This window comes from Oryctolagus cuniculus, chromosome 1 (genome assembly GCF_964237555.1).
Source record: "Oryctolagus cuniculus chromosome 1, mOryCun1.1, whole genome shotgun sequence".
Taxonomy (NCBI): domain Eukaryota; kingdom Metazoa; phylum Chordata; class Mammalia; order Lagomorpha; family Leporidae; genus Oryctolagus; species Oryctolagus cuniculus.
In genome coordinates, this window is record NC_091432.1 from 197632410 (window position 1) to 197644904 (window position 12495).

Below are 12495 nucleotides of genomic sequence, written 5' to 3' on the forward strand. Positions count from 1 at the left end.
TTAAGGCCAAGGTAAGGTAGCAAAGTAGCAAGGGGCAGAAAGACAAGGATGAGACCTGGAGGGGTTCCAGTGTGTAACGTTTAGCACTCTGGACTCTGAAACCTAGAGAGAAACATAGGATTGAGGTGATTTAAAAAAAAAAAAAAAAAGGTTTTTTTCAGGGCTGGTGCTGTAGCAGAACAGGTAATGCTGCTGCCTGTGATGCCAGAATCCCATATGGGCATCGGTTCATGTCCCAGCTGCTCCACTTCCAATCCAGCTGCCTGCTCATGACCTGGGAAAAGCAATAGAAGATGGCTGAAGAGTTTGGACCCTGCCACCTATGCGGAAGACCTGGATGAAGCTCCTGGCTCCTGTGTGACCCACTGCTGGCCTCAGTTGAGGCCATCCAGGGAGTGAATGAGCAGGTGGAAGATCTGTGTCTCTCCCTCCTTCAAAACAAAACCTTAGAAACTTTTACTGAGGCCAGGGCTGTGGTGCAGCTGCAATGCTGGCATCCCATGTGAGTCCTGCTTCCTTATGGCCACTGGGGGAGTGAACCAACGGATGGAAGATCTCTATCACTCTGCCTTTCAAGTAAAAATTTAAACATTTTATTTGGAAAGCAGAGTGACAGAGAGGGAAAGACAGAAAGATTGTCCATCCACTGGTTCACTCCCCAAATACCCACAAGTCAGGGCAGGCCAGGCTGAAGCCAGGACCCAGAATGCCTTCCAGGTTTCCCACATGGGTGGCAGGCGTCCAAGCACTCAGACTATCATCTGCTGCCCCCCAGGCATGTTAGCAGGAAGCTGGATGGGAAGCAGAGTAGCCAGGACTTGCACCGGGAACTCTGCTAAGGAATGTATCCTAAGTGAGGTTTAACTTGCTATGCCAGAATGCCTGCCCTTGAGGTGTTTTTAAGACAGAAAAAGGCATCTCTATATACTGGGACATTAATAATAATACCAATTAATGTTCCTACAGTGCTGTGCGCCCAGGTGGCTTCCTGCCTGAGGCTTCTTACGGACACAGACCATCCCAGCACCAGCGTGGGCCTACTCTTCCTGTCTGCAGCCCGCGGGCTCTCAGCAGGAGGGGCAGAGAGTGCCGTTCTTAGTCCCACTTCCACACAGCAGCTGAGCAGAGGCTCATCAGACAAATGGGCAGAACCTTTATTTCCTGACGCCCTCCCTGGACCTCTGTCACAGACAGATTAGACACACTGTAGGTAGAAGGCAATCTAGACGTTGGCAGATGACAGTCCGCACCTGTCACTTCATTAGCAGTCCCTTCCCACATGCCAGAGGGAATGGGAAGCAGGAAGAGGCCCGCCTCTGTGAACCAGAGCCTTGCTGGGGACGCTGAGCAGTCACGGGGCATTCGGGCCTGGAGAACAGCCCTTCAGCAGATCTTCAGGACCGGTTGTCTCGAGCTCTTCTTCGGGGTCGGGGGCCACAGCTGGAGCTGGGTATGGGGCCCAGACCAGGAGGTGCCCCTGGAGGCTGATAGCCACACTCATTAGGGTCCAGGGGGTCCCGGCTGAGCAGTACCCACACTGCAGGCACATGGCGGCGCACTGTGAGGGGGTCTAGGCCGGTATCAGGTGAGGTTGGGACCCAGCTGTCCTCAGTCTGCAGGAATCGCAGCTTGGTGAGCTGGTGCAGGCCTGGGACCCGCCGCTTCACAATCTCCGCACAGCTGACAGCCTTCCCTGCGGCCCGGCCAGACCCTGAGAAGACCACGTGCCTTGCGCTGCCGCCCTCTAAGCGGCCCAGCGCCAGCCCCAGCAGGTTGCGGATTTTGCTGCCATCTCGAACCCGCATCTCGAGGGTATCGGGAGGCAGTTGAGGAATCGGGGACGGTGCTGGGAGCTCCACAGAGCCGGCCTTACGGTAGTGCTCCATCTTGCATGCTGCGGTGTCTGCGGTTCGGTTCTCGCCGCCCACTGCAGGGAAGCATCAGATGAGTGCCTAGGCAGTGCGCCCCAGGCCGCCCTCCACCCCCTTCCCAGCCCGGCGCTGCTCCTCATCCCAAACTTCCCAGGACCAGGGTCAGATCCCCGCCTCCCTGGCTTCTCACCACAGGGGCGTGCCGGCCCCGCCCCGTTTAGGGATGCACCCCATCAGCACCCGCCCCCCAATCCCGGAGTCCGTGAGACAAGGCCGCAAACACTGGGCTCTTTGGGACCCGGCCCCTCTAATCCTGGGCTCTGAGGGGTCCTTCACCACTCTCTCCCTCTCAAGAACACGACGGAACGCTCCTCCCCACAAGGACAGAGCCAAGGCCCCCTCACTCCATGTTCCCACAGGGCAGGGCCACGCCGCTTCGCCCCAGGCTCCTCCGGGCACGGCCGAGAACCTCAAGTGCTCCCCCTCCCCCAACGACGGGATCCGTAAGACAAGGCTGAGCATTCCTCCCCCGGGATTCCCAGGGTCGCTCGGTATCAACCAAGTCACTTAGAAACTCAGAGAGAGCACGACGCAGAAGGCTGCTTAGGCGACTCCCAGCCGGCCTCGGCCGTCTCCATCGCCACCGGCGGCTTCCATGGTCCCGCGAGCCGCTGCGGCGTCCCGTCTCCCCCACCATCCAGAGCCCCGCTCCCGCCAGGTGCCGGCTCTCACCGCCCCTACGGCCGCCGCCGCCGCGTCTCGCTGGATCGGGAGCCAAGATGGCGAGCGAGCCGGGAGCGCGCCGAGGCCGCGGGGCCGCGCACGCCGGGCGGGGGCGGGGCCTGAGGAGGGGCGTGCCCCGCGGGGTTTTTCGGGGCCGCCGTTGGTGGCTCTGCGGGGGCCGCTAAATGGGCTACAAAACGTCCTGGGGTGAGCTGGTCCAGGAGCTCGGGCGCCTGGGGACACGCCCCCACCCCTCAGCTGTTACGCCCGAGTCAAGGGCACTCCTAGTGGCGGGGAGAGAGCTCAGTGGGTGAGAGAAGCGGCCACAGCGCTGGGAGGCTGGCGTCACCAGTTGAGTATCCCGCAAAGGGGAAGCAGAAGGTTCAGCTAGGAGTGGCTTTAGAAATACCGCGTGCTGCTGTGCGGGTCAGAGCCTTGGTCACCCAGTTAGGAGCTGTAATCTCATCCTGTGGGCACCGGCGAACCACGAAGGGTTTTCAACAGGGGCCGGTCCAGCCGATTTTGTCCACACCTCGCTCAGGCCTCACTTCGCAGGGGAGGGAGTGGTGGGAGAAATCGAGCCGCAGACGCCGGCGAGCTCTGCTCTCGGTGCCTAGTGCAGTGCCCCGCGTTTAACAGGCGCTCGAGTATTCGTTACATTCTTTGTTGGATTAATGAACCAGAGAAAAGGGCAGTAGGGATAGAGAAAGGATTAAATTGGGAGCTACTATTAGATAGGTTCCGTGAAGACTGGATGAGAAGTAGGATGACTCCCAGGTTTCAGGCCAGTTTGAACTCGCTGACAGGGCACACACGTGCGGTGACAGAGGCGGGTGAAAGGGATCTGGAGCCAGAGCACTCCGTGAGACCACGAGGGGGCAGCAAACACTTGGTGGCGCGCCGTGCCAATCAGTTTCTCCTGCCCTCTCCCCAGAACCGAAAACTTCCCGCATCCAAACCTCTTGGGCTCCCTTTATCAGCTAATGACACGAGGTAGGCTCCCAAGAAAAATGTCAAGGCTTCTCTCTGCCTTTCCGCCCACTGCCCCCTTGGCTCTGAAATCCCTGCACGTCACCCAGCAGGGCCGCCTCCACTTCACTCCGTTTCTCTTCTGTGCCTACCAGGTGAGACTTCCCTTTACCTTGACACCCACCCCCTCCTGCCCGCACAGCCCGTCAGGGATTAGGTGGGCCCTACCTGTGTGCCCCCCCCTTCGCTGTGGCATCTGACATTTAGAACGTGCTGAGTGAACATGGGATAAATGGACGCTAAACAGATGTCTCATTCGCATCAGTCAAGTGCGGGCCTTCATCTGGGGAGCTCTACTCCTTCCACAAAGCCAGACCAGGATATGTACAGTCCCCAGGCCACCCACTCTGCAGGCCGCCAGCTCTGCCCTCTGCCACCCCCATCCTCACCACCAAGCCCGTCCTGGCCTGGGAAGCACACACTCCTCCTCCGACCTTTATTGTTACACTGTACAGAAAACTGATGGTGGGAAGGTAAATCACAAATCTCAGGTAACCTGACCTCTAAGTGCAGACAAATGGCCCTAGAATCCAATAAATACAAAGTGGCCTCTGCCTTGTCACGAAGACAGGTTGGCACTGGAGCCTGGAGCCCGGGGGCCTTGGCCCACCCTGGGAGGGGAGCAGCCGTCATTCCTCTGCGGGCTTCACTTGCTTGGCAGCCTCCAGCTGGCAAAGCAGCTCATCCCACTGCACGAACTGCTTGGAGAGAAGCATTGTCTGGTCACTGGTCAAGGTAAGAACAGGAGTCTGGGTGAGGGAGTAGGGAGACTGCATGTGCTACAGGGGCAGAGAGGAGGAGGAGGGAAAGGACAGGCTTGTTGTGATGAAAGAGATCCAGAGTAGAACAATGGCTTGGGGACGGCAGCCATTAGGGTCCTAAGCAAGCAAAAAGGATACAGTCTTGTTGTATTCTTCCAGGAGAGCTTTGGACTCCTCGGTGATCTCCATACATTGGTCCTATGAAGGCAAATTGTGGCAGAAAAGGCAGTTGGGTAAAGCCCCCATGTCTCACTAAATGTCCTGTCTCTTTAGGGACCCTCATTCCCCCATAGAACCCAGAAAACGTGATGCTTAACCCAGACCCAAAGGAGCAGGCTGCTAGGGGGCACATTCAGACTCTAGGATGGACAACTGACACCAGTCACTCCCACTGATGCAAATGGGAGTGGGCCACACATTGGTGAAATTCCTTCCTTGTGCATGTCTCCTATTCCTCTGTGCCTAAGCCAGAGCCTGGGTATACAGCTCCTTCACCAAAGTCAAGGACATACTGTCCCCAGGAATTCTTGGGTACCTCCCAACTTCAACCTCCTGATGTCCCAACAGCTCAACTCAGGGAGGAAAGAGGCCTGGGTGTGGTCGCAGGCAAGTCCCTTCCCCTCCCCAGGGCATGTGGAAGAAAAAGCATAAAGCCTCAAGTTTCCTCCAGGCCGACATCAGACAAGCCTGAGGCTGCTCCCCCGGGGAGGAGTGGGGACCCCGTGTCTCGCCACTTCTGCCTTCCCCGCCCTGCCTCTGCTCTCCCATACCTGCTGCTGGATGTGGATCTGGGCCAAGCGCTGCAGGCGGGCGGCGTGCTCCGGAACGGCTGTAAAACACAACACACACTGCCCGATGATGCCTGTGCCCTCCCCCGGGACTGCTCAATAGTCTATTAGGTCTTCGGCAGGATTAGAGTATTGAGTGGAGAAGCTAAACAAACGCCAGCCTTCATCGACCGCTGCAGCTGGAGGTGGTGGTGGTGGTGGTGGGGCTCCCTGCCCACCCCAGTTTTATTCCAGGACACACAGGGAGGAGACGAAAGGAGAGGACAGAGTCTCAAGAGAAGGCAAAACCTAGGAGTCCCCAGTGTGGCTCCTACCTGACCCCAGTGCTATTCCCAGGGCCAGGGAGAGAGCTTTGCCTCTCATAGGATCTATTCCTTTCCCCTAGGCCCACGGGGTCAGGTCTGCCTGGCCTAAGGAGCAGGAAGCCTGCAGGTGGGCTGAGGATGGGCACCAGGCCCCTAAACTAGCCACCTGGAAACCAACATCCACCTTGCCCACCATGCTGGGCCGCAGCTTAAAGCTTGAGATACTCAGCAAGTGTCTGATCGGGGCAGGGAGGGGGAGCTGGGGAAAATACCTCCAGAGACAGACAAGATGGATATCTGGATTCAATTAAAGTCCCTGTCTGCTTGTCAAGTCCAGGCCAGGGCCTGCTCTCAGCAGTGCAGCAGGAAGAATTCCACATATTAATGTGCCTGGCAGGGACTCTGACAAGACCTGGGCTCTGCAACACCCAGACAGAGAGATGCTGAGGGGCTGGGTCGGAGACAGAAGGAACCCCACAGCTCTGCTGGTTCCCTCAGGCCCCGATTTGCATAAGTCTTGAAACTGGGCTCTCCCCACTGGTGACTGTCATCCCAGCAAAGGTGGCAGGTACCCCCAGGGTAAGAAAAACACAAGGAGCAAATCCAGCCCGAGCTCTGGGAGCCTGAGGCCCAGGGCCATCTTGCCCACCCACCCGTGTCCCCACCCGTGTCCCCAGCCGTGGTGGGGCCGGGCCGCAGTCGCATGGCGTACCTTTGATGTGAGCACTGTCCAGCATGGGAACCAAGGCGTCCACCTGCTCCAGGAGTGCAACCTGGGCGAGGATAAACTGCTCCTCTGCAGCATAAACAGACGAGACAGGGACGGTGACGCGAGCCTTGCGGGCATTCCTACTCCCGTGCAAGGGGGCGAGCCCTGACAGGGGAAATGGCTGGGTCCTGGAACTTTGGACAGTGGCTCTGCCCCTGCCCCTCTCCCACATTCCCCACCCTGCCCCTACTTCTGTATACCGGCAGTCTGACACATCTTGAGCCTAAAGAGCTCAAATACCGTCTTTCTCTAAGTTTTAACTCCAAGGCCTCTTCTTCTAGCTGCTTATCAACAAGCTCAGTGAGCGCCTCCTAGACTACAAGGGACAAAATACCCAGACTTGGGTTCCCACACCCATAGGCCCCAGGAAGGTCTGAAAGAGATGTTACAGACTACAGCAGGCAGGTTCTGCTCAGTGACTCTCAGAGGCACAGACGACTACCAGCTGTAGAACTGGGACAGTACCAGGAGAGTCCAAAGAGGAGACCAGGGCCTGGGCTGGGCTGTCTACGTACAGGGGCCTTCAACACACTGAGATCCAGAGGGACAAAGACATTTGAGAGTGAGGGCTCTGTGTGCAAATGCTTGGAGGGAGGAATGCTTATCAACTAGCAGAGAAAAAAAGAATTCAACTGGCTGAGCTGGAGCGGGGAAGAGTATGGGAGGGTAGGCCCAGCACACTGGAAGGCTTTGAATGGCAAGTTAAAGAATTAGGGCTTTCACCTATCAAGGAAAGGGGGCACTGGGGTTCTAATGTGGGCAAAGTGGCAGGTTAGAAATGTGTTTTGTGGGGGCTGGCGTTGTGATGTGGTGGGTAAAGCTGCTGCCTGTGACACCGGCATCCCACATGGGTGCTGGTTCATGTCCTGGCTGTTCTACTTCTGATCCAACTCCCTGGGAAAGCAGCGGAAGGTGGCCCAAGTGCTCAGGCCATCAGCCACTGTGTTCTCAAGCACATTAACTTGAATTGGCACTCTGATATGGGATGTCGTGTCACAAGTGGTGGCTTAACCCACTGCATCACTATGCTGGCCCCAAAGCCATGTCAATTAATCAGGAGCCCTGTGGAGCTCTGATAGCTCCTGTAAGCAGGAGCTGTCCCTCCTCACCCATTCCGCAGTGCCACACTGTACTGATCAGTCTCCTGGGAAGTGGAGCTTCCAGCTGGGTTATAAGCTCAGGTCCCTGAGGCAGCGATTCTGATTCCTCCAGCTCTGGTTGTGCCCATCAGGGCAAGGACTTTCCAATTCACCATTGTATTCCTCACTCCTAGGACAGAGCCTGAATCATGGTAGCTGATCTGTGACTATCTTTTAGATGAACGAACAAATACAGGTGCTCAGAAAATCCTAGCCTGTGGACTAGCTAACTAACGGATGAGCAGTTATTTCCAAGGCAATAATAGTTCCTACCTAGAACTCTGAAATCCTAGAGATTTCTCACATGAAAGAACTTCAAACTCAAACCAATATTCTCCCATATGACAAAGCTCTCTGCCTCCTCTTTCCTAGAAGCCCCTCTGTCCAGTGAGCAGATATAAAGAAGGTTCTAAAAGAATATCCTAAGGCCGGCCATTGATAAGAACATTGGAGTAGTTCCTACTGTGGCTGGCACCATGGCCTGCAGTTGGCCCAAATTATACTGTACCCAAAGCTACTAGAGAACCTACAGGGTCACCTCCAGCCGTAGCCCAGAGCCAGGCCAGAAGTCCAGGCATTAGTTTTCAGGGTTGGATCCACGAACAGACTGGCTGGCAAGGCCATCTCTGTGCTCAAGGTCTCCAACAGCCCACGTCCTCAGTTGCACATGCACACACACAGTCCAGGATTACCTGCCAAGATGAACTGCAGCTTAGAGGCATCAGGTATAGCAATGCGGTCAATGTACTCAGGATCCAGGTACTTGATCAGGTCTTCAACTAGAAAAGTAGCAAGATGGAGAATGGACCGAACAGGGTTGGAGAGTGGAACTCAATGTTATGAAGGATGTCTGGGGAGTGGTCAACCTTGGGACATCTTTGAATGAGCAGCTGACACCATCAGCTGTACCCCATCAGCGGACCTCCCCAAACCCTACCCTCACTTCCCTGTCTCTCTAAGCTTATCACTTGCTGGCCAGTCTCAGACTTTGGAGCTAAAAATATAATTGCTACCACCACCCTGGAGCCTTCAGCTTTACCAATGACCATCCTCAGCAAAGGTATACTCCTGCGTTGATGCTACTGAGAAAAGCCAGAGCTTTATCTAATTACTGAGCACGTTATCAGCTCTCACGTAATCAAAAAGGTTTGGCTGAGCCAAGGCTGGAAATCTCAGTGTCCAACTTCTTTCCGCCTCTAACCCTGCCTTGGGAAATCCCGTACCCTTCTTTCCCTCCTTTCCCAAGTGGAGCTTTCAGGCAGAGCCCTCATCCTGAACTTAGGCTTGAGCTGAGCGACAAGGTGGAAAAGCATATCCCAACTCACTGCTTAGGAAGGGACGTGTCCTTACGTCTCTTCTATTGTCAGAGGGCTACTCCAGTGACCTCCCGGACTGAAGAGCCAGGGTCAGGTACCAGGAAGCACCCCATGGTAGCACTTACTCTTTTTGTACAGGATCTTCACCCTCTCCCTCTTGCTGGCAATGTTTCCCAAGGCCACCTGCACCTTGACCAGGCCATCAGCTACCTGTAAGGGGAGTACAGATTAATTCCAAGGTAAACCACCTGGGTCAAGGCTTGTGAGAGTAAAGAACACTCATCCCTCCAGACCCGTGAATTTCTGAGTTCCAGTAATCTAGGTTGATCCCCTTCTCTTGATTTCTCTTGTATTAAGGGAGATGCAGCCCACATTCAGGGGATCTTTAATGTGAAGGGAGAGAGAATCATGTACTCCTTAGAGTTTCAAGTCTGATTAAGGAGATAACAAACTGTTTTACAGTTTATGGGGCACCAGCATATGCAATATATACTCCCTGATTCCTAAGTCCTGGATTTGGGCATGAGAAATGCAAGCATTTTTCCCCATGCTGTCATGACCTCATGGATGATTGTCCCAGCTGCCAGACTGGCTTGGCCCACCTCAAAGCCCCATCCCATCCACATCAACTCTAGTGTGGGAGATGGGAGAGTTTAAGATGATCCTTAGGTGAGCCGGCGCCGTGGCTCAATAGGCTAATCCTCCACCTTGCGGCGCCGGCACACCGGGTTCTAGTCCCGGTTGGGGCGCCGGATTCTGTCCCGGTTGCCCCTCTTCCAGGCCAGCTCTCTGCTATGGCCAGGGAGTGCAGTGGAGGATGGCCCAGGTGCTTGGGCCCTGCACCCCATGGGAGACCAGGAAAAGCACCTGGCTCCTGGCTCCTGCCAGGATCAGCGCGGTGCGCCGGCTGCAGCGGCGGCCATTGGAGGGTGAACCAACGGCAAAGGAAGACCTTTCTCTCTCTGTCTCTCTCTCTCACTGTCCACTCTGCCTGTCAAAAAAAAAAAAAAAAAAAAAAAAAGATGATCCTTAGGATTTTTTTTTTTTTTTTTAAGATTTATTTATTTACTTGAGAGCCAGAGTTACACAGAGAAGGAGAGGCAGGGAGAGAGAGAGATCTTCCGTCTGCTGGTTCACTCCCCAATTGGCTACAACGGCCCGAGCTGTGCTGATATGAAGCCAGGAGCCAGGAGCTTTCTCCAGGTCTCCCATGCGGGTGCAGGGGCCCAAGGACCTGGGCATTTCTTCACCACTTTCCCAGGCCATAGCAAAAAGCTGGATCGGAAGTGGAGCAGCTAAGACTTGAACTGGAGCCCATATGGAATGCTGGCAGTGCAGGCGACAGCTTTACCCACTATGCCATAGAGCCGGCCCCAATCCTTAGGATCTTAATGATGGTGCAACTCTTGTATTATAGCATGCAGAAGAGAATCAGGTTAGGGGAGAAGAAGAGTACCGTTAAAAGCATACAGGTTGAGTTTGAAATGCCTGTTGGATACCAAGTGGAAAAGTCCAGGAGACATCCGGCACCGCAGCTCAATAGGCTAATCCTCCGCCTCGCGGCGCCAGCACCCAGGTTCTAGTCCCGGTCGGGGCGCCAGATTCTGTCCCAGTTGCCCCTCTTCCAGGCCAGCTCTCTGCTGTGGCCCGGGAGTGCAGTGGAGGATGGCCCAAGTGCTTGGGTCCTGCACCCCATGGGAGACCAGGAGAAGCACCTGGCTCCTGGCTTCGGATCAGCGTGGTGCGCCGGCCATGGCGGCCATTGGAGGGTGAACCAACGGCAAAGGAAGACCTTTCTGTCTGTCTCTCTCTCTCTCACTGTCCACTCTGCCTGTCAAAAAAAAAAAAAAAAAAAAAAGGCAAGGAGACAACTGGATATCCAAATCTGCCTCAGCATAGAAATCTGGATCAAAGACATAGGTTTGAAACATAAAGGGGCCGGCGCTGTGCCGCAGCGGGTTAACGCGCTGGCCTGAAGCACCGGCATCCCATATGGGCGCCGGTTCTAGTCCTGGCTGCTCCTCTTCCGATCCAGCTCTCTGTTATAGCCTGGAAAAGCAGTAGAAGATGGTCCTTGGGCCCCTGCAGGAGACACGGAAGAAGCTCCTGGCTCCTGGCTTCAGATCGGCGCAGCTCCGGCTGTTGTGGCCAATTGGGTAATGAACCAGCAGATGGAAGCTCTCTCTCTCTCTGCCTCTCCTCTCTCTGTGTAACTCTGACTTTCAAATAAATAAATAAATCTTAAAAAAAAAAAAAAAGAAACATAAAGACATGTAAATAGTGACTGAAACTAGGAAATAAAAAAGCCTGAGGGTGGGCTTGGGCTTAGTGGCTGCGGTGCCACCGAAACACCTGCACGCCATATTGGGCACCAGGGCTTGAGGCCTGGCTCCGCTCCTCATTCCAGCTTCCTGCTAATGCACACTCTGGGAGGCAGCAGTGATGGCTCAAGTAGTTGCTTCCCTGCTACCCAAGTGGGAGACCAGGATTAAATTTCTAGATCCCACTTCAGCCTGGCTCAGTACCAGCTATTGCAGGCTTTTGGGGAGTCACCCAGCAAATGGGAGACCTCTCTCTCTCTCTCTCTCTCTCTCTCTCTCTCTCTCTCTCCAAAAGAAGCAAATAAGCCTATCGAGGATTTAAATGTAGAAGATGAGGAATTCCAATATTAAAGGGTCAAATATAGGGGGAGACTATGGAAGTGAATGAGCTCACCCAGGTTTTAGGGTCCAGGATAAGGAATGCCAATATTCAAGAGTTGGATACACGGGGCGGGGGGGAGGGGGGGGCCTAAATAAGACTGAGAAGCAGGCAGCCAGAGAGGCAGCTAGGAGTTAGAGTCATAGATATCAAAGGGGAAAGAATATTTTGAGAAATTGATTCTCAAACGGGAGAGCAACCATGCTAGGGACAAGTAATTGCACCAGAAGTGTTCCAACAGACATCACCGCCACTGATGCACTTGGCTCCATGATATGCCTACCACTCCAATAGAAGACCTTCAGGAAAAGGTCTTCCCTCGGCGGAAAGGGATCAGAGGGCACCTGAGCCTCCTAGCCGTCAAATCCAGCCACTGTTGTAGCGCAGTGCCTGCCCCTCCCGCACCTCACCTTTCCTCCCTTCTGGCTGTCCTTAGCCACCCCTCTGGGGTCTCTTGGCCCTTTCTCTGAACAATTCGCTTAGCAATTAATTAGTCAGGGCTCCAGGACGGTATTTGGTGGACTTCAGCTCTTACTGAAACTCTCATTAGTCAGCTTCTCGAGTGTGGCAGATTCTCCCCAACGAGCCTGTGCCAGCAGGGGCGGAGCCTCGATCACAGACGGCACTGCGTTCATCTGGAGCAGATCTAATCCCCTGCAGACCCCCAGAAGAAGGACTCCGAGGGCCCAATCTGCTCCAGGAGGTCTGGTCCAGGACCTCTGTTATTTCAAAAGCTGGGCTGCGGACGACGGGACTGGAGCGGTTGCATCTATCCCGGGAGCGGGGCCAGCGGACTGCATTTGCTCTTCCCCAAAAAAGGACCGCCGGACCAGATCGCTCACCTTCCGCGAGCCGCGCGCCCCGCCAGGCCCGTACACCCAGCGCTCCAGCTCCTCTACTCGGGCTTGCAGCCGCTGAACATCCGTCAGAGCCGCCATCTCCACAGCCGCCGCCGCGCCTCACCTAGGGCACAGCCAGGGGGCGGGACGTCCGTCCTTACCAGGAAGACTGGCCAATCCGAGTGCAAGGGCGGCCCTCCGTGCCGGAAATGACGCCACTATTCGGCCTTTAGTGCGGAAGCGACCGGAAGGAGT

At 55.3% G+C, this 12495-nt stretch overlaps 2 protein-coding genes across 3 annotated transcripts; both read right to left on the bottom strand.

Moving 5' to 3' along the window:
• Positions 1-1130: 1130 nt before the first annotated feature.
• Positions 1131-2756, bottom strand: RPP25L (ribonuclease P/MRP subunit p25 like). 2 transcript variants are annotated; one of them, XM_008272942.4, is made up of 2 exons: positions 2604-2756; positions 1131-1927 (listed from the first exon to the last, which is right to left on the bottom strand). In XM_008272942.4, exon 2 carries the CDS (start codon positions 1884-1886, stop codon positions 1395-1397), a length of 492 nt encoding a protein of 163 aa, XP_008271164.1. In that variant the 5' UTR covers positions 1887-1927; positions 2604-2756; the 3' UTR covers positions 1131-1394. The 2 variants fall into 2 exon arrangements, with proteins under 2 accessions (XP_008271164.1, XP_002708066.1); XM_002708020.5 differs by having other exon boundaries at positions 2613-2691.
• Positions 2757-4045: 1289 nt separating this feature from the next.
• DCTN3 (dynactin subunit 3) lies at positions 4046-12421 on the bottom strand. Its single transcript, XM_002708018.5, has 7 exons — positions 12244-12421; positions 8827-8911; positions 8078-8164; positions 6190-6273; positions 5155-5213; positions 4523-4582; positions 4046-4342 (listed from the first exon to the last, which is right to left on the bottom strand). The coding sequence occupies exons 1-7, from the start codon at positions 12337-12339 to the stop codon at positions 4253-4255; spliced, it is 561 nt and encodes a 186-aa protein (XP_002708064.2). The 5' UTR covers positions 12340-12421; the 3' UTR covers positions 4046-4252.
• Positions 12422-12495: the final 74 nt, after the last annotated feature.